The sequence below is a fragment of the Mustela putorius genome, unplaced genomic scaffold, assembly GCF_011764305.1.
Source record: "Mustela putorius furo isolate JIRA1106 unplaced genomic scaffold, ASM1176430v1.1 tig00537227_pilon_pilon_pilon, whole genome shotgun sequence".
NCBI classification, from domain to species: Eukaryota; Metazoa; Chordata; class Mammalia; order Carnivora; family Mustelidae; genus Mustela; species Mustela putorius.
The window spans coordinates 17,150,131-17,172,060 of record NW_025422368.1 but is presented as its reverse complement, the minus strand read 5'-3'; the positions used below and the strand labels follow the sequence as shown (position 1 = coordinate 17,172,060).

Below are 21,930 nucleotides of genomic sequence, written 5' to 3'. Positions count from 1 at the left end.
AAAAGTACTTATTTCAATGACATTTAACTTTGACTATGTGGTGTTTTAACTTATTTCTATTGATACATAACTGATTAGTTTTAGGAGTAAAATATAATGCTTTGATATAACTATATACTGCCAAATAATTACCACAATAAATTTAGTTAATATCCATCACTACACATGATTTTAATTTTTCTTCTTGTGATGAGAACTTTTAAGATATATTCTCTCAGCAACTTTTAAATATACAACACAGTATTGCTAACTATAGTCACCTGCTGTGCCTTACATCCTCGGGACTTATCTTATAATTGAAAGCTTGTACCTTAACCTTTTCTTTCTTTTTTCTGTACGTTAATCTTTTAATTTATAATGTACTTTTAATTTATACTGTACTTACAGAGTTTGCCAAATGGGTAAATTTAATTAATCCTTTCTCTTTCCTTATTTATTATCTGAACTATATCTGAACCAATAAAGTTTACAAATACACTTTTACTAACTAGAAATTACTGTCACAATTTTATACTTTAGGTTATATAAACCTATATGCTATAGGTTTATAATTATAAAACCTATGTTTTAGGAAGCTGTTCATTTAAGTTTAGGTTTTTTGCCAATTCAGGCATGTGGCCATCAATCACTCAGTGATATCTCAGCTATGAGCACGAGGTTAATCACTGGATATTTTCTGAAACTATTTTAAATGCCTTGCTTTTCATGTTTCCCTATTCCACGGTTCTTTTTAAAAATGATAAAAACAAGTATTTTTTATAATATTTAAGTATAACAAAACTAAGAAAAGTAATAATTAGAAAGGATATATAAGTCAAAATTTTAATAAAAAGAATTTCGTTACTTAAAAGAACATATCGGATGGGGAGACAAACCATGAGAGACTGTGGACTCTGAGAAACAAACTGAGGGTTTTGGAGGAGAGGGGGGTAAGGTGTTGGGTGAGCCCGGTGGTGGGTAATAAGGAGGGCATGTACTGGATGGGGCATTGGGTGTGGTGCATAAAGAATGAATTTTGGGTCACTGAAAAAAAAAATAAAATTAAATAAAAAAAAGAACATATCACTGTCCCATGGTGCTAATGATTTTCTCCTATAGATCTTCAGTCAAATTAAACTTTAACAACTCTGAGTATAGATTAATACCAGAGCAGAGTAGGCCTCCTTTCAGGGGACCAGACTTAGGTATTATTTAAAATGCCTTGACGCAATTAGAACAGTTATGAGGCTATCGCCAATGCTTGGATTCCTTTGGGACTGGGAATCTCCCAGTACCTTAGAGTTCTGTTTTTTTGTTTATCATTATTATTAATGTATTATAAAATACAGGGATTTCGTCTTTTTCATTGCTACATACTTAGCATTAGGCTAGTATTTAGTAGGTGTCCAAAAAATGAATGAAGGAATTTAAGATCTAGGTAATAAACTAATATATTCAGAACCTGTGTGGCACAATATTTCTGTATCTATCCTCGGGAATGTGGAAACATCTCTGGACTGCTTGGATTCCATGAGAGATCTTGGAGTGAAAGAGGGCTAAAATCCAGGCTTAAAGATTTAGCTCATACTGTTCCCTACAAGGAACACAAGGAACTCAGATATGCACACACACACACGTGCACACCACGTTAATTCCTAACATTTTTTTTTTAAAGTTGGCTGGGAGTTGTTGCCCGGCTAACTCAGTCGGAAGAGCATGAGACTCTTAAAGTTGGCTGGGAGTTAATGAGAGGGCTTCTGTAGTTTGGGAAAGTGAAAGAAATGGAAACCTCGCACGGGAAGATGGGAAGGTAAAATGATTGTGTATCATTCAGGGCCCCCTGGGAGTTTCTTGTTCTTTCCTTTTTGTGTACTAGTAAATTTTGCAGAAAATCGAAGAGTTTATAGTTTGGTTTTATTTTTTTTTTAAGATTTTATTTTTAAGTAATCTCTACACCTAACATGGGGCTCAAACTTACAAGTCCGAGATCAAGAGTCCCATGCTCTACTGAATGAGTCAGCAGACGCCCTGAGTTTGTTCATATTCTTAATCACAGTGCCAAGGTAAGAAAATACTGGTTTTAGTATTTCACGATTTTGTTCAAAATAGAGCAAGCTTCTGTGTAAACACATAAATTAAAGAACAAATATGGTTTCTTTCTTTCTTTCTTTTTCTTTTTTTTTAAGATTTTGTTTGTTTATTTGACACAGAAAGAGAGAGACAGTGAGAGAGGAAACATAAGCAGGGGGAGTGGGAGAGGGAGAAGCGGGCTTCTCACCAAGAAGGGAGCCCAATGCAGGGCTCGATTCCTGGACCCTGGGATCTAACCCAAGGCCTGAGCCTAAGGCAGACACTTAACTGACTGGGCCACCCAGGTGCCCCATGAATATGGTTTCTTAAGAATAAATAATATTTTTGTTACCCACAAGGGTACTCTTTCTGCGGGGATGGATAATTGGAAACTGGACATATAATGAACAGTTTTGTGCGTGGGGGGGGACTTAGTATAATAACTTCATGATCAAGACAGAGAATACAAGCTTAGTTCAAATAACTAAACTGTGTAATAAGGTGTAAAATACCGGGGGTGGGGAATAAGCAACATCATCACAACATCACAGGCTTTACTGTTTTATGTATTTTGACTTTGCTGGTATAAAGTAAGCGCTTCAGGAAGAGAAGCAGCTCTTTATTTTCTGTTGAATTTCTGGGACATAAAAGCACAGATGTCCTTTCCAACTCCATACGCGGTGGACATCTGTTGTTTTTGCCTGGCCAGCACTCATTCTTCTTCTGCTAATGAGTCGCTGCTTTAGCATTTCAGTCCATGTAGTCCCCGTGGCAGTGAGCCCACCTGCTCAAACCCATGCCCCTGAAATTCATAGGTGGGCCCATCACCCAGACCTGGCTAGTCACAACATCACAAGCTACTAGCCACAGGTACTGGTTCAGATACAGGCAAGTGAGACTCATTTCTTGAGTTCCAAATGGAGCTATTGAGAGAATAGTGGTTTCTTTACTGTGAGGACATTGGGTGGATACAACAGAAGTCTGAAATTATTGGTGGCCTTTGCTATCGTATGAGAAGAGCCTTTGAAAACAAAAAAGCAGAAGAGGGAACCCAGAGATAGAGTTAAAATTACAATTTCTGGGCACCTACCCACCATGAGAGAAAGAAGACCCACCTTGACTTTCCAGTTAAGCGAGCCAAGACATTTCTCTTTTTTGCCCAGGGCAGTTTAGGTAGGATTCTGAAACTCATAACTGAAAGAGCTCTAATATAAGTACCTAGGAGTCTTCCACTCACAGCCTTACTTGGGTTTGCAGAAATTGAGACTGAAAGTCCTTAGAAAATTGGACACCTTGCTGGCAGTTACTGAGAACTGTCTTGACAGAAGAGAAAAATCTTGTTCTTACTTCACTGTCTCATCTCTGAGCCTAATGTAGGTATGGCCTACAATGCCATTATTTTTAAAAAGCAGAAGAAGAGGAGTGATACTCACTGGTCCGCTTCCTGCTGTGAGATTCTGCAGAGCTCCCAAAGACGCTTCCTGAGTATAGTTTCGGACACTCTTTGCAATCAAGGACAAATACATCCGTATCACGATGGAATGCCACAGCCATTCCACACCCTTCGGGTTGCTCTTTTCTTCTGGCATCGGCATGTCCTGATATTGCTAACCACATACACAGTGAAATCCAGAATTAATGCCTTCAAGTGATTTCTACAATTCCATGCCCAAACTAAGGGAACAGAAATACCATCTTGTCTGGAGAGACTGACAATTTCCCTAATAACAAGCCCCTGATGTGGAAATGAAAAAGCAAACATATATGATTTCCAGTTAGTTAACTTTTAGCTCATAATGTCTGTTTCTTCTTAACAACACCCCAACTTTACATTTCATAGTGAGAGAAAACTCGAGAATGAAGCATAGACAGTTCTAGAATCGTTTTCAGGCTGCTGTTAAGGTAAAAGCTTACTTAGTCACAACCACTGTGGAGATAAGAAAAACAGGCCTCTTTCCTCAGTCTTGGAAAGTTGTCTGGGATAGCATCAGCATTCTAAATTTACCAGTTGCTCTCCAAGTTCACAAATATGTACCATGATAGTCTGAGGAATAGCAAGGGGTTACATTCTTACAGCTTTCATGAAATGCCAGTAGGGACAGTATTCCTTCGTATGGATATACTTTTAGGCTACCAAGAGCCAAACATCAGGGTTGCACAATTTATACACCATTGGCTATGCTGTATTAAGCTTACTTCACAACTTTTAAGCATATAGCAGTATGATATAGAGGCTAAAGAGGCAAATTTGGAGCCAGACCGCCTGGGATTGAATTCCATCCCCTCTATTATAATTTCCTGGATTTCTGGGGGGAAAATTAATAAGCCATTCTGTACTTCTGTTTCCTTGTCAGTAAATGATATTAATAATACACACCTCGTAGGATTGACAGAAGGATTAAAACAACTTAAAATAGTGGCTGACATACACCAAGTACTCAGAAATACACAGATAAACACTTTTTCTTTCAAAGTCCTCCCAATATACCTCTTTTATTTTCCTGCTTCGACTGCCAAAACACCCAATACTTTTGTTGTTGTCAGTCTGGATAGTCCGGTTCTGAATATAGATACTCTGGGCATATCTGTCTGGGAGCTCTGTCTCCAGCTGGTAGGAGAGGTTATGAAGAATGCACACACAGTTCTCTGTGGCCTGAGAAAACAGGACATGAATCTTGATCATACACATACAGACATCCCTTTGCAGGTGTGATACCACAGGATGTATTAAGCTTTCACAGTTTAATGGATGCAGTGGGGTGTGCTTGGATTGTGTCTGGGGAAGTGGAAAGAGCATGGCTAGATCACGAATGGTCATGAACACAATGTTAAGGAGTAGAGGCTGAATTTCTTAAACCACTGGAGAGCCTTTCTAGTTTATTTTTAAGAGTGTGTTCAGACGATTCCCTATTTTAAGATACGTAACTTAGTAGCCACATGGAGGTGGAAAACAGAAGATATTGTTTGCAGGACCATTTAGGAGGCTACTGCATGGTAAGTATGAAAGATGCACAAACCAAGGCAGCAGGAACAGTGTGAGGGAGGAGAAGCGGACCGACTGGGGGCCATTTCTGAGGCGGAATACACGTGGTTTGCTGCCTGATGGCTAAAGGACGTGAGGCAAGGAAGGCAGTCAGAGATTACTCAGATTTCTTCTTTCATTTCGTGGGTGAGGATAATTATTAAAAAGGATTATTCAGTCATGGAACAAGTTTGGGAATAAAGGAATAGATGATATTATTGCACATGGAGCATTGGGCTCCTTTGAAATATCTACACAGAGTCGTTAAACAGGTAGTTGTAAATTTGGGTCTGGAAAGTAGACAGAAAAATGGGGCTAGATAGACTTTTAATATTGCTAAGTATGGATGGGAAACCTTAAGCTTAGCAAGTGAGCTAATGAATAAATCTAAACCCAAAGAGAATACTTGGAGAATCTTCTGAAGTGTCCTAGTAAGACAAAGTAAGTAATTCAAACGAGCGATATTTAATACACGGATCACCTTGTCGTCTGGCTGGTAGTCTGCAATGGTTCCTCTGACATAATGGACCAGCGAGTCGATCAGCCCGTCACACCTTCTCATCACCTTCCTCCCGTCAGGCCCGGCCGAGCTCATATTTCTATCAGGAAAAACAAATAACCATAATATTTAAGCTGTGTATCTAATAGGCCTTTGTTTTAAAGTTTTACTTGATTGATGCTTCTTCCAAGTGTTTGGAAAACTGACAAATTGGTAAAAGCGGGGCAGACACGGGGTCAGTTCACTATCAATTGATGGTCATAAAATCTGGACACAACCTCTAACTATATTCCTGGAACATGTCAGTGTGTCAATAAAAGCTTTCTGTCTACTTCACTCCAAGCACCAAGGCCACAGCATCATTTACTTAATCTGCAATCGGTTTTTGAGAGGGTAGATATGAAGCAAACACTTCACAACTGAAAGAACAAACGGCACATTTGACATAGCGGTATACTAGATGTCCAAGTACAAACCTGTTCTGTGTCTTAACGCTAAATAACTTCAAGTGACTTAAATTCTCTGGGACTGTTTCCTCATTTGTAAAGACATGATGTTGGACTCTATTTGGGGTTTTGTAGCTTTCAGTGTAAACAATCACTGACAAATATCAAACGAGATGTTCTAAAATGTGATGACTCTATAAAATGGCAAAGAGATGTGACAAGATTTCGAAGTTCCACAGTGTAGAAGACCTAAGTCAAAAGCATGACCTATAAATATCTTTGCACTTAGTCTATTTCTAATTTTGCCAGGCCATGACACCTTTCTATAAACAGTAACTACATCTACAAGTGGAGGTCATTTCCTTATAGAGGATTGAAACTTATCAAATACAGCAAAGTAATTTATTTGGGGATCAAATTTCAAATTCAGATGTTTATATTCTAGTATTATTATTACTATATTCCTTTGGATTAAGGTTTTGTTAGCATCAAAAAAATTTCCCTCCAAAAATGTTAATACTTTTGTCAACAAAAATGGTAAAAGAATAGCACATTCAGATTTTTAGAATTCTGAGAACCACCTTTACTTATTCCATTTTGTGAACTTTAATTGCTAAGAACTATTCCTATAAAATTTATCAGATCAGTTTATTTGTTTGGTTTCTTTGCTGGCAGAGTATTCAAAGTATTTGTTTCTAATGTCTCTGTCATTCTGAACAGCAAAAGAACTACAATTCTGAGAACTTTCGGGTCTTATTTTCTTCATCTTTAAAATAATAAGTTGTATTAAGTGATTTCAAAAAGCCTTTCTGCCCCAAAATACTGCTTTGAATACATACTAAATAAGAGAACAAATGTACCCAGCATGATATCAAGAAGTAATGGGAAGAAAAAAGGAACACACAGCATTCATTGTACCCTGCTCCCATGAAAATCACATCTATAGGATGAACTTGCTGAAAAATACTATTTTTAACCCACAGAAATGCAATTTCATGATTCAATGTAATACTTGAAGAGATGAGACTAATATATATTAAACCAGGGATTACACTAACAATTTAATGTTTTCTGGATTGATACAATGAATTTTTAATTTTAACAAAATCCTTTCTGTGACTTTGGTTTTCATTTGACTATTCCAATTAAAGATTTAGCTCCTTAATTTTTACTGTACCTGAAAAACCAACACTTTATCCATTAAAAAAAGATAATGCGTAGGTTTAGAAACTGTAAATCAAACCATTTTTATGATAGCTTTTTTCTCAAGAAATGATCATTTCAACCAACATCCTGTATCTAATCTCTGAAGAAGCCTGAAAGAAAATGAAAAAAGGCGTCTTTTCCAGTCATCTTCTTTTACACATGGAGAAACAGAAATCCAAAGAGTTTAAGTCACTTCTCCCAGTAGAGTCAGAAAGGGAGAGCTGTTCTTCATCCTGTTCTCAGGGGTGGCTCCAGACGAGAGCACACCTCATCAACGTTCATTCACTCTGCCATTTGCTTAGCAAATATCAGATGTCCCCCAACTTCAAGACAATGTTATCACATGTTTTAAAGCTTCCCCTTGACCTTTTCAACCTCTGGCTTGGAGAAATGGCAGTAGTTTAAAATGGCTTTGACAAACCAAAAGGTTTCTCACTAGCTAAAGCTGCCACATACCTTGCAGATGGATGACCTAGCTTTGTTAAACTTCAGGGTGTTTATTTTGGGTGTGAATGGTAATTCGCTTTGGCGGGACTGCCAGTTCACAAGCGCGGACTCTTGTCTTGTAGTTTGGTATTATCCAGACTCTACTTGCTTGAAATGGGACTTATCAGGGTTTTCTGGCACTTGATACCTTTGTTGACAGAAAGTGTAACCCCACTGCTTCAGTATTTGCTCCTGCATATCAAAAATAGTTCCTACCTTACTCAGCTGCCCAGAAATATGAACGATAAGGGTGGATGATTTTAAAGCACTACATCCATGAATAGAAGTCCCTAGTCAGAAAGGAATTTGTTATTGTACCACTCTGAAAATAAGCAGTAATTATGAAAGTGATATATCTATCTTAAAGTACTAAATTTTTTTTTCAATAGCTAGTACTTAAGTTTGTGGGAATCAGAGAATTACTATGGCTAATCTTAGGCAGAATGGAAGCTTTTACAACTTATCTCCCAAATCCTGAGAAATATTTACTTATAACTATTTCCTATAGGTAGCCCAAAAGAGGTTTAATATGGAAAATATCCCACAATTATAAATGAAATAGTATCAAGTATTTATACATGGCAACAATTATGTTATTGAAAGTAAAAGAGAATGAGCATACAGACACACTACTCAATAATAATTGATTATCAGAGTTACCAATGAATATATTAGAAATGTTTAATTTAGTATCTATGATTTCAACTCAATTAGATGATGGTTTTACTTCTCTTGGTATAATCTAGCCAAAGTCTGGGTAAATACATCAGCAACTTCCAGCCAACTAAAATATGTATGCTGTTGTACACTGAAATTGAAAAACCAGATCCTTGGACTTAAGTTGGAGGTTGGTAGCCCGGCCTCAGAAGAAGGGAGAAGTGGGGAATAGGAACTTCTCGCACAAAAGCAGAATTGTTTTGGAACTCTTCACCTTCCATGAGCCAGAATGGGGGGAACACCAGCTTGATTGGTTACTTGTGCTTGATATGAGGAAGAATTTTTCTGGTAATAGGACTTGTAAATGGTGGAAAAAAATAGAATCTGAACCTCTGTATGTCTCCGAACAAAACTTTACAGATTTAGGAAGATTCAGGTGTCTTTTATCTAAAAGCAAATCAATGATTCATGACTCTCTTTAGGACCACTTATCTCACACATTCCTGAGTGTCCTAATGAAAAGGAAAAAAGAAAACCAAACACCCAGGACTTTGCTAGAATTAAAGGAAGAATGGCATGTCTTTGTTAAGATTAATGATGACAGGTGACTAAACCTTAAATTCATATGGCAAACCAAAGAATGGACAATGTCAAATGACAAAAGAAAACCGCAATTTAAGTGTGTGTAATAGACATTATAATAGGCACTTTATAAACACTATTATCTGTAATTTCACAAAATTCTCCAAATTAGGGCACACTAAAATTTCATTTGGAATCCTGACCTGTGACTCTTGTTTAAAATCAGTCACTTAAGCGTCTGCCTTCAGCTCAAGTTATGATCTCAGGGTCCTGGGATCAAGTCCCATTTTAGGCTCCCTGCTCAACAGGGAGTCTGCTTTTCCTACTCCCTCTGCCCATTCCCTTCCCCACTCCCCCTCTGCTTTTGATCTGTCTCTGGCATTTTCTCTCTCTCTCAAATAAATAAATAAATAAATAAACTCTTAAAAAAAAATAAATAAAATCAGAATTACCTGCCTCTAATAGGCTTTTTACTGGCCCTTCCATAAGAAGTTATCTGTGTGCAGGCATACTGTTAACAGCTAGTTGGCCAGCACCAAAAGGAGGTTTGTTTCGACAAAGAAAGTCCGAAGCTTAGTGTGTGGTGTATGGTCAACTAGCCTGGGGAAATGAACACTGTATGTTAACTATACAGGAATTAAAATTTTTTAAAAATTAAAAAAAATAAAGTTAAAGGCTATAATTACTCACAAGATAGGAGATTAGCAGACAGCACAATAATATGGTTAAAGTGAATCTTCTCAAAACACTTCAACAACAAGTAATTCTAAAAGGCGGATTTTTTTTTTTTAAATGGGGTGATATCTACTGGTAATAGGTGTAATTTCCTACAAATGTACAGTTTACATGTGTGTCACAAGCAAGACCTACTGCCTATGGGACCAGTCTTCATGGTCTAGCTAGCGTACTGAGAGAGTGACCACCTTGATGATTTTACAAATATTGTAGGTACATCTTCATATCCACCAACAACTATAGGATTTCAATATCGTGCATCGTAAACTGTGCAGTAAGGCCCCAGTCCCCTAAGTGCTTGGTCAGAGTCCATTCTAAGACCCAACAGGCACTTGATAAGAGATTGGTGGATAAGGAGGCATCCTTCTTCCTCTTGTTATTTGAGATTTAGGTCTGGGCTTTTGTTTATCTCTCAGCTGATATATATCAAACAGTTGGGCCTTGTCTGTGATGAACCCAGAGAAAGTAGCAGAGGTAGCTTGTTATTGCGCAGAACAAAAGGGGAACCTCATTTGAACTGGCAGAGGGACAAAAACTCTTTGCCAAGAAAAGGGCTTGTCTGTTACCTTAAAAGTCAACATCAGTTCCTGAAGGTATCTGCAAACAGCAGTCAAAGTCAACTGTTTGGTCTGCAAAAAGCAGCAGCATTGGGAGGTAGAACAAAGCTCTCCCACCTACACATCTTGGTCCTTCCAGGACAAGGAACATTAACCGAACAAAGATATGTCAGCATCTATTACACTTCAAGAAGCCAGAAGGTAGAGGAGAAAATCTATCCTTGAAAATCCTTTGGTTTTTGGGACGTCTGGGTGGTTCAGTTCATTAAGCGTCTGCCTTCAGCTCGGGTCATGATCCCAGGGTCCTGGGATCAAGTCCCGCATTGGGCTCCCTGCTCAGCAGAGAGCCTGCTTCTCTCTCTCCCTCTGCCTGCCACTCTGACTGCTTGTGTTCTCTCTCTCTGTGTCAAATAAATAAATAAAATCTTAAAAAAAAAAAAATCCTTTGGTTTTGCCTTCCTGTATTTTTAAGATCATCTAAAATTATTCTGAATAATCAATGTAGCCAGTAATCAGCTGGTTGGTAGGTAACAGTCACTTCCTTTGGATTTAGCTGGCTCTTCAAGGTAGAATGCCAAATTCCATTTTGAATCAATTATAAACAGCAAACTAATTTTTAAAAATATGCCTGGGAGTCACTGGAACTTGAATAGACATTCTTGGCACCTAAAGGAGATGTCTTGGATGCCAGATAAGGATTGATGAAGAAGCTTAAGACTTAGAGTAAAAGCATATGATGCTCAGATGGTCTGCACCTCCAGTACAGGCACAGATTTTTAACCACAGGATAGCAAAAAAGTCATCAGCTGCTTTATCCAAATATAACAACCTGCTCATTTTTTAATCATGATGAATTTCAAAATTTTTAATAGTTCTATGATGAAAGTCAAGTTTTTTTTAAAAAAAGATTTTCAGTGACCTAAGATATAGTAATAAACTACTTCCAATTTAAGCTATACCAGTTTTTTTTTTTTTTTTTAAACACTAGGATGCTAAGAGAGTAAATCTTGAAAGGTCTAACACAAGAAAAAAAAAATCTGTTAACTATACATGGGGACAGATGTTAATCAGACTAACTGTGGTGATCATTTCACAATGTCTACTAATATAAATTCATTATGTTGTAATGAAACTAATGTGTCAATTATACCTCAACAAACAAACAAACATAGGATGTTTTAAAAAATCTCTGACAAAGTCCTTCTTGGGAATTTTTTGTTGTTGTTCAGGACCCAAGTCACATACTGACTGATACACAGAAAGGCAAGCAAATACAGTCCTCTTGATATAATAAAAATTATTCTTCTGTTACCTTGTTTTTTCTACCTCCACATTAGTTCTATTCATGTATTCTTAATAGTCACCCCAAGGCTGAGCCTGGGATACCAGTAAAGAGTTTCTTCGGCAAAGAGAAATGTCACATAATTACTGAGAAGTACAACTCCTAATCTGAACCTATCTGCTAAGGGCATGAATAGGATAGTGGAAAATTTAGTTTGAAGAACTAAGACATTTGCTAGCATTGTAGTTGTGCTGACGGACAATTCTAATGCAACCTAAACTCTTAAAAGCACTGGATTCAGGAAGATCAGAGAGAGGTGATCAGGTTAGCATAGCCGTATTTGCTTGGTTTGATGTTTGATTTGTTTGCTTTACTAACCTAATTACTGTTGAGAGATTTCAAACTGATGACCTAAAAACCCTGGGATTTTACTTATAAACAATCATTTTTTATAACTCAGGATTTTATATACCTATTTAAATACCACTTAAATCTTTTAAATTCATTTGAAGAGAAAATTACACAACAATGTATCTCATAAAACTAGACATTTGTTTGTATTTTATTAGGAATCAAGAGTTCCTGTCCCCTTTGGGGTCCTTTTAGCTGGACGAAAAATCAAATTGAAAAGAGACAGATAAAGAGGAGAAAATCAAATAGCATATGTACAGAGAGTCCACATAGCCATGGAAATTCTAAAGACAGGCAAAATGAAGTACATATGTTATTCTTTTTTTCTTTTTTTTTTTTTAATATATGTTATTCTAAACTGAGGACATAGGGGTAGGGGCCTGGGACTTCAGAAGAAAGGAATGCAATTGACAGGATGAAAAGAAGAGCAGATGTTCAGTAATTAGATGTTTGTCCTGCCACACAGATGGGACACTCAGATAAAATTTATCGCTGCTAATAACCCTTATTCTGGGAAAGACCGCCAATTTAGAGTTTTCTATGTAGTTAACAAAGAGGCAAAAATTTCTCTTGAGCACACAGGGTCTTGATTGCCTTCAGCTCAAAATAATCTTCATGTCAAGTGGCCCATCTCAGTGTGGCCTATCCTTGGCCCCCACAATATCTAAAATACACAACATATAAAATACAATTATGAATGATAGTGTAACATTGCTAGAAATATTGCCAATTCCATTATTTATGGTATAGGGGAGCAAGTTTTGCCACCCCAAAAAGGCCTCTTTGTCATGTTATTTTAAGCTGGTTATTTTTAAGAAATAGCAAACACAGGAGAAGTTCTGCAAACCAAGCAGAAATCACCCTTTTGTGAGAGACATTTACATTCCCTTACAATTTGTAAGGGAAATCTCCTTTTATAAGGGTGTCCCTCTGCTGTAGCGGGAAGAGATTTGAATATAGCAGGCATCCAAGGAACAAATACAGTGTTAGATAAGAGGAAGAGGAAAGACAGACCAAATGGTAAAATATCAAGAAAGTTGGACTAGTTTCCTTTCTCAAGTTTCCGATAATGGTTCTATAATTTGGGAGAGTCACTGTCAATTTCAAGATGAAGAAGGAGACTGCTAAGAGAGACTGCTGAGATGTGTTTGTGTTCAGTCTAATGTGTCTTCCAGAACTTTGAACCTCACTGCTCTTGGAAAAAGGATATTTTTCCCATTCTCTACTCTGACAGCTTCCACCATTCTCCATGGTCTTATACCTGTCCATTTCAGTCCAAATGGAACTCTGGAGGCACTTTCATTTCTAACCTGTAGATTCTTTCAGCCCCTTCTTCTTTAAGAGAGCAAAGAATCAGGAAAGACAAGGGAAGAAAGGAAAGGAGAAACGAAAGAAAGAAACAATGGGAATGACATGGAGGAATGGAGAAATAATGATAAATCTTTGGTAGAAATTTCAAACTTCCTCCTGATAATAAGTATTGGTTTTATTTGTCACATCCAAAGGTCTTCCAAAGGTGTCCCAATCCGCGAGGTGGAACACACAGATTTGACAGTCATGTCACATCAACTCCCAAGATGTTACCCATACTAAATAGAAAAGCAGGGGCTCATTACAGTGAGTGTGCACGTAGGAGGGGTGTTAAATCAAAGAAGGCAGCTCATGCTTTTTGGTAATTTACAATTCTATGATTGTCATATAAATCTTTTGGAATCTGAAATATCTGAAAGAGTAGCCTATTGATTGCAAAAAATTATCAACTGTCAAATAATGGCACACTTCTCACCTTAAGTAAATGAAAATAATTTGGAAAAAAAAATGAATGGGTCATTTTAACATGTTTTCTCCACTCAAACAAAGGAAAATGCTGAAGCTTTGTGATACCTTCCAAGAAAACAAAGGAACGGTTTCTTCTTTGAAAAGGGATGTGTATAGAAAAAATATATATGCTTATACTCTAATTACCCACATTTTGATGTTAATTAGCGAACAGAAATTCAGTGCCAGTGAGTGGCCTGCTGATAGATTTTTATTGAAGAATCAGTTTTCTTTTTTCTTTCTTTTTTTAAGATTTTATTTATTTATTTGTCAGAGAGAGAGAAAGAGAGAGAGCACAGGCAGGGGGAATGGCAGGCAAGGTGAGAAGCACACTTCCTGCCAAGCAGGAAGCCTGATGTGGGGCTCGATCCCAGAACCCAGGGATCATGACCTGAGCTGAAGGCAGACGCTTAATCAACTAAGCCACTCAGGTGTCCCAACAGTTTTCTAGGGGCAAGGGAGTGAGGAGACCTCTGACTTGTAACATTTGCCAATTTCTGTGGTGTAAATACTCCCACTGTGGCCAATTTCAAACTACCAACATGATGTCACTGTCTGTGGAGTTACTAAGAGATGCATACTATTGCTTTTGCTGGCTCTAGCACAAATTGGGAATGTACTATTTTACTTTTCCTCTCCTAGCTTGGAGTTTACTACTTATTATTGCTAGCATAATATTGTTTAAGATGTTTCCTCTTTGCAAAATATGTATCACCTTTCAGTGAGTAACTTCAGTTGTTATAAGTATGTTAATTCCAAAGGGACCTAAAGAAAGCACCAAGGCCCATGCATGGAAAATGCTGCTGCGGACAGATGCTAATCCTGTAGATAGGGCTGATATCCGACAAATATCCTGGACCTGACAGTGTTGGTCTTTTCAAAGGATAAACTTTGCACGTTCTCTTGTGGGAATGCAGTCTCACTGTACCAGCTCCAGGTGGCCAGAGCCAGAGCCACTGCTGCAAAGCAAGTTCATTAACAACGCAAACATCTTACCTGCAGAGCAGATTCACTAAACCATTGCTCTAGGCAGACCAAGTGAAGTCGCTCTCAAAACTGATCTCAGTGTCACATTACTAAAGAAAAAAAGTCACTGGTGTATGCAGTTTTTCTCTGAGGAGATTAAAAAAATTTAGCTGCACTGAGTCAACCACAGTGCCAAAGATGTTGCTCATGTTGCCAATTCATTGTTGGCTCTGCACTCACTGCAGGAGAGAATACCTCAAATAAACTTAGAGCAATTAAGATACTTGCTAACATCATGATCTTCTTATTCAGCAAGATTCACTTTTGTAAGAACCAGTTAACACTCATCTTAAAATCTGTTTTGAGAAGCTGTGGTCATAAATAAACAACTACAGGGCAGACACCTCTATTGTTATGGAAATTGAGACTATTTGATCACAGGTTCCCTAGAAGGCTCTTCTTGCATTCTGCGGGTTTCTCCTAGTGGCTTTTATACTCATTGTGACAACATTGTTGCCTACAATGCCTTCTCCTTTCCTGGAAATGTCGCCCACTTCATAGGCTTCATTCTTTGTATCTTCTCGCTTCTGTGAAATGCAGAGTTCTATTTGCATAGAACTTATAAAACCAATGAGACACAGATGCAATGCCCTGAAGAAGACTTGAATGTGAGTATAAATTGGTCTACCCAGCTGTGTGAGGTAGGCTGTGAAGGACAGATTTTTTTTTTTTTTTAAGATTTTATTTATTTATTTGACAGAGAGAGAGAGAGAGAGAGAGCACAAGTAGGCAGAGAGGCAGGCAGAGAGAGAGGCAAGCAGGCTCCCTGCCAAGCAGAAAGCCCGATGTGGAGCTCAATCCCAGGACCCTGAGATCATGACCTGTGCCAAAGGCAGAGGCTTAACCTACTGAGCAACCCAGGGGCCCAAGGGTAGAGGTTTCATCCACATCAGCACAGTCTGTAGAAATGTGACAAACACGAACATATGAATATATGTGGCTTTAGAGATAGGCTTCCTGGATTTGAATTTCAGCTGTCTCTTGCTAGCTGCATGATGTTGGAAATACCACTTAACCTATCTGAACCCCTCAACTATAAAATGGAGAAATCTTGTTTTACAAGGACTACGGTAAGAATAAACTAAGAAAATTCTCATAAAGCATTCAGAAGTTTTTAGAACATAATATACAATAAATGTCAGCTATTATTATTGTAAATTAGATACAGAAATGAAATAAGAACAGATACTTAAGCATGTACTATTGACATTCAATTTGGTAGACTTTTTGTTATATTCTGCTTCTAAAAGTAGTTCAAATCAGTGGTTTGAATTGGCTTTGCAAACACTAAAATGGTGTCATATTGGTGGGAGTGTATTCAGCTATTACATCTTCTGGAATGTGTGTGTCAGCTAAGGCATGCTTCACTCAAACCATCCAAGTCTTTTATTCCTCATTCATAAGGGAAAATGGCAGGAAGATTTGAAACTAACATCTTTGTCTTTATTACATTATTTACCTTCTCAGTACACCTTTCCTGTTAATATTATAATTATTCTTCGCACAGAACTTCCTATTTCTATCCTCCCACCCTAGATAATCTTGCTTACAGAAGAAAAAAATTAACCCCTTAACATGACCTTCAAGGCCCCCACAATCAGACCTTAGCCTATGTTTCCAACTTCTGTTTGATTACTTCCCATCACAAATCTGATGCTCTTGCCAGACTTGATTATTCACTCAGTTCATCAGGTATTTTCATTTGGCCATTCTTTCTTTTATTTTTTCATTCAATACTTTATAGTTGCTTACTCTATGCCAGAAGCTTTGCTAGGTGTTAGGGATTAAAGTAAAAAGAATGCACAGGCTTGTTCACATTTGTAGAGAATGAGCCCAACATATGAAAGAAGAAGAGCAAGTGCAGAGGAGATAGAAATTTAAAAACAGAGTGAGTCCCATGAATGTTGAGTTTCTGTCCTAGTCCTGGAGGTCATGGTTCCTAGTGCACTTCCTTCCCTTCCACAAGTGACCATCAACATCTCACCCACAGGAGCCAATGAATCCTTACTTGGCTTTAGCAAGTTTGAAAACCTCATTTTGAGTTGAAAGAGTCCTGATACTTTAAGAACTCTGATGTAACACAGTCCGACAATGGGAGCTACAGAGAAATTGTGAGATGCAAAATGTTTTTAAATAGATCAAAATGTGTTATTAGATCAAAAGTGCAATAAAAAAAGCAGATCTAGCAAACTGTACAGAAGACGGAGTCAAAGAGACCATTTAGGCACCTCTTCTGCTGTTTAAGGATTTGAGTCTCTAGTCCTCAGAGAATTTCTGACTATTGAAATAATCCACCAAAGCCCAGTTCCTTTGGCACCTCTTCTATAGTGTCTTTCTGATTCCACTCTGCTAGCATGAATGGTCCTTTGTTTTGTATTCCTGCAGCACTTCCCTTGTACCTCTGACACCATGGTTCAGCTGCATCAGAATCACCTGGATGGCTTGTTAAAACTAGATTGCTGCCCCCTCCCCCCAGTTAGAGTTTCTGATTCAGAAGGTCTGGGGTGGAACCTGAGGATTCTAACAGGTTCCAGATGGTGCAGGTGCTAATGCTCCAGGAGCCATTGATCTAACATATTTCATCATAAGCTGTGTTCTCTTTCCTTTGCTCATCTGTAGCCCCTGGTAGGTTAACAGTTCCCTAAGGATTTTCTTATTCATCTTTGTGAAATTCTCCGTAAGTAACATAAAAGCCTACACAACATTGGTATTTGATACGGTGTTTGATTAGCTATGAAGATAAGATAAATATTTTACCATAATAAATTCTCTTACTTACCATCTAGATTCCCTCAAAAAATGAACTGTAACTAGAGAAAATATCAAAAGCGGAACATATTATAACCTCTTGTGGGCTGCCTAATTTCAATTACATCTTTTTTTTTTAAGATTTTATTTATTATTTATTTATTTGTGAGAGAGAGAGAGAAAGAGAGCGAGCGCACAAGCACAAGCAGGCAGAGGCAGAGAGAGAAGCAGGCTCCCTGCTGAGCAAGGAGCCTGATGCAGGACTCAGTCCCAGGACCCCGGGATCATGACCTGAGCCGAAGGCAGCGGCTTAACCGACTGAGCCACCCAGGAGTCCCACATCTTTTTTTTTCTTTTTCCTTTTGAGAGAGGGCTCGATCTCACAACTCTGAGATCATGATCTGAGCTGAAGTCAACAGTTGGATGCTTAAGTGACTTAGTCCACCCAGGTGCCCCTTGATTATATCTTCCATTTGATTTCTTTTAAACCTTGCACATAAAGCACAATGATTATTTTCAAATATAAGAAAGCTTGAGATGCATGATCTTAGAGAAGTTCAGACTAGCATTTTTCTTCCTCCTGCATGTACTTCTATTTTCTCTTGATTTAGCTGGCATTTGACAGTCCAAGAGAGAAAATATTTCAAGCACTTTTTCATCCCACTATTTAGAAAAGCTGATCAAATTAACTTCTTTGGTAGCTATTCTTATGGCAAAACTTTCTGTCTCTTTAGGCTTTGTTGCCTTACAGCTATTTTAAAACATCTAGGAATAAATTTAACTAAGTAGGCAAAAGAACTGTATACTAACAACAGTAAGACACTGATGAAACAAATTGAAGACATAAATAAAGGGGAAGATATACCATACTCATGGATTGGAAGAATCAATATATTTAAAATGTCCATTCTACCCAAGGCAATCTACAGAGTCAATGCAATCCCTATGAAGTTTCCAATGGCATTTTTCACAGAAATCAAACAGACAATTCTTCAATTTGTATGAAATCACGAAAGACCCCCAAATAACCAAAGAGTCTTGAGAAAGAAGAGCAAAGCCAGAGGCATCACACTCCCTGACTTCAAACTATATTACAGAGCTCTAGTAATCAAAACAGCAGTTGTACTGGCATAAAAACAAACACAAACATCATTGTAATAGACTAAAGAGCCCAGAAATAAACTTGAGCATATATGGTCAATTAACTTGCAACAAAGAAGTCAAGAATACTTTGGGAAAGTGGAGAAAGGAGAAAGGTAAATCTCTTTAATAAACGGTGCTGAGAAAACTGTAGCCACATGCAAAAGAATGAAACTGGACCACTATCTCACACCATACACAAAAATTAACTCAAAATGGATTAAAGGCTTGGCTATAAGACCCGAAACCATAAAATTGCTAGAAGAAAACATAGGCAGTAAGCTTCTTGACATCAATCTTGGTGATTATTTTTTGGATCTGACACGAAAAAGATAAAAGGTAACAAAAGCAAAAATAATGAAGTGGAATGATGTCAAACCAAAAAAGCTTTTGCACGGCAAAGAAAACCATCAATAAAATGAGGAGTCCACCTATGGGATGGGAGCAAATACCTGCAAATCATATATCTGATAAGGGGTTAATATCCAAAATATATGAAGAACATACAATTCAATAGTAAACACAATCTGATTAAAAAATAAGCAGAAGATCTGAATAGACGTTTTCCAAAGAAGATACAGAGATGGCCAAAAGGCACAGGAAGAAATGTTCAACATTGCCAGGGAAATGCAAATCAAAACCACAATGAGATATCACTTCACACCTGTTAGTATGGCTATTCTCAAAAAGACAAGAAATAACAAGTGTTGGTGAGGATATGGAGAAAAGGCAAACCTTGTGCAGTGCCTGTAGGAATGTTAAGTTGGCACAACCACTGTGGAAAACATTACAAAAAAATCGAACACAGAACTACTGTATAATCGAGCAATTCCACTTTTGGGTATTTATTCAAAGAAAAGGAAAACACTAACTTGAAAATATATATGCACCCTCATGTTCCCTGAGACATTATTCATAATAACAAAGAAATCAAGCTAAGTATCTTTTGACAAGAGAATGGATAAAATCTGATATATATATACACACACAAAAGCAAAATGTATATGTGTGTATGTACATATATATAAAATATTATTCAGAAACAACAAAGAATGTTGCCACAAAAGAAAAATATTGCCACTGGCAACATCATGGATGGAACTTGAGGGCATTATCCTAAGTGAAATAAATCAGACAGAGAAAGACAAATACTGTATGATCTCATCTATAAAAGGAATCTAAAAGAAACAACAAAAAAAAACCCCAAAAAACCAAGGTTGTGGGGTGTCTGGCTGGCTCAGTTGGTGGAGCATGTGACTTTTATCTCAGGGTTGTGAGCTTGAGCCCTATGTTGGGTACAGAGATTACTTAACAAAAACAAGCTCATAGATACAGAGAACTGGTGGGATTGTCAGAAGCAAGAGGGGTAGGCAAAATGGGTAAAAGCTGTCATAAGGTACAAATTTCTAGTCATAAAATAACTAAGTCCAAATAAACCATAAAGGAGATAAACTTTTCATATGCCATAAAAAAACAAACAACTTAGTCAATCCTGAAGAGGTAATGTACAGCATGGCAATTATAGTTAATAATACTATATTACGTATTTGAAAGTTGCTAAGAGAGAAAAGTCTTAAAAGCTCTTATCACAAGAAAAAAGAAATTCTGTAACAGTACATACCAATGAATGTTATCTCAACTTACTGTGGTGACTGCAATATATACAAATATTGAATCGTTATGACTAGTATAATGTATAAGATAAAAGAATAAAAGCACTAGGTTTAAAATTATATTTTAACCATATCAGTCAATTAGATTTTTGTAAATTAAAAAATAGCATGGAGCCTATGTTAAACCCTGGGAGACAGAGAAGGCCCGTCTGCCTGGGATTCTGGGTATTCAGTTCACATCTCTGTTTTCTTTATTGGAACTGATAGCCTCTCTCTTGTGAGCTAATGTGGGTAGCTGCTGACATCAAACATGCCTAGAAACAATATTGTGTTCTTACTTTACCTTTCTCATTGTCTCTACATGCCCCACTGGTAAAATGGGAAAGGACACGCTTCTTGTATTTAGAGGGATCTTTATAATTCTTATTGGATCTCCAGGTAATGAGGTAGAGCTTTAGAAACCCAGATGCAGTATGTAAGGTATACAGAAAAAAGATCTGTAGAGTGGCATTACCTTAAGCATCCTGTGACGTTGTAAAATATATCAAAATCAAGCAAACCATTTGCTTTGGGGTAGTCTCCCTCTGGCCACCCCGAGAAGGGAATGATGATATTCTCAGTCAGGATAAGCAAGGCTTCTGTTATCATGAGATTCTTAAGTTTGTCATTAGATGACAAATTCCACAGCAAACCTAGAAAAGCAAAGAGTACTATCAAAACAGTGCAGGGATGAGTCAAATGACTGCTGAAAAGATGCATTAGGGCCCATACCACCAGGCTGTGGCTAGCTGTTGCGAAAAAAAGGGGGAGGGAGCCAGACCTTTTCCAACCAAAAGAATCGGTTTTGAGTTTATTAGATGGCAATGAAGCTGATCCGTAATGAGAGAGAGAGAGATTTATGTTATAAAATTATGCCAGCTTAAATGAACCCAGAATGTGAGTGAAAGTTAGAAATCCTTTAACATTTATGTTGTTTCTCTTAAAAGATCCTACCATTAGGCTAGCCTCACTGAGAGAATAAATTCTGGTCTACCCAATATGCAGGCTGAAAATTATCGTATTTTAATAAAGACTTCAATGTGTTTTTTTTTGTTGTTGTTCTTGTTGTTTTGTTTTTTAAAGATTTTATTTATTTGACAGAAAGAGAATACAAGTAGGCAGAGAGGCAGGTGGCGGGGTGGGGGGGGGGCTCCCTGCTGAGCAGAGACTGACACAGGGCTCCATCCCAGGACCCTGGGATCATGACCTGAGTCGAAGGCAGAGGCTCAATCCATTGAGCCACCCAGGCGACCCAAGATTTCAATGTTTTTATTTTTATTTACTTAGTTTTTTAAAAAAAATTTAACTTTTTTTTTTATTAAAGTAATCTCGAGGGGCGCCTGGGTGGCTCAGTGGGTTAAAGCCTCTGCCTTCGGCTCAGGCTATGATCCCAGGGTCCTGGGATAGAGTCCCGCGGATTGGGTTCTCTGCTTGGCAGGGAGTCTGCTTCCCTTCCTCTCTCTCTGCCTACTTGTTATCTCCGTCTGTCAAATAAATAAATAAAATCTTCAAAAAAAAAAAAAATCTCTATACCCAATGTGGAGCTCGAACTCACAACCAAGAGAACAAGACTTGTATACTCTACTGGCTGAGTCAGCCAGGTATCCCAAGACT

General features: G+C 37.7%; 1 protein-coding gene across 1 annotated transcript in view; it reads right to left on the bottom strand.

Moving 5' to 3' along the window:
- The window catches only part of PKP2 (plakophilin 2), a 91,107-nt gene that overhangs the window by 17,638 nt on the left and 51,539 nt on the right, over positions 1 to 21,930 (bottom strand). The window contains exons 6-9 of the mRNA XM_004771822.3: positions 20,792 to 20,969; positions 5,553 to 5,670; positions 4,538 to 4,702; positions 3,483 to 3,656 (exon numbers count right to left, since the gene is read on the bottom strand). Coding sequence (XP_004771879.1) covers positions 3,483 to 3,656; positions 4,538 to 4,702; positions 5,553 to 5,670; positions 20,792 to 20,969 — 635 coding nt within the window. The remainder of the gene's footprint in view (positions 1 to 3,482; positions 3,657 to 4,537; positions 4,703 to 5,552; positions 5,671 to 20,791; positions 20,970 to 21,930) is intronic.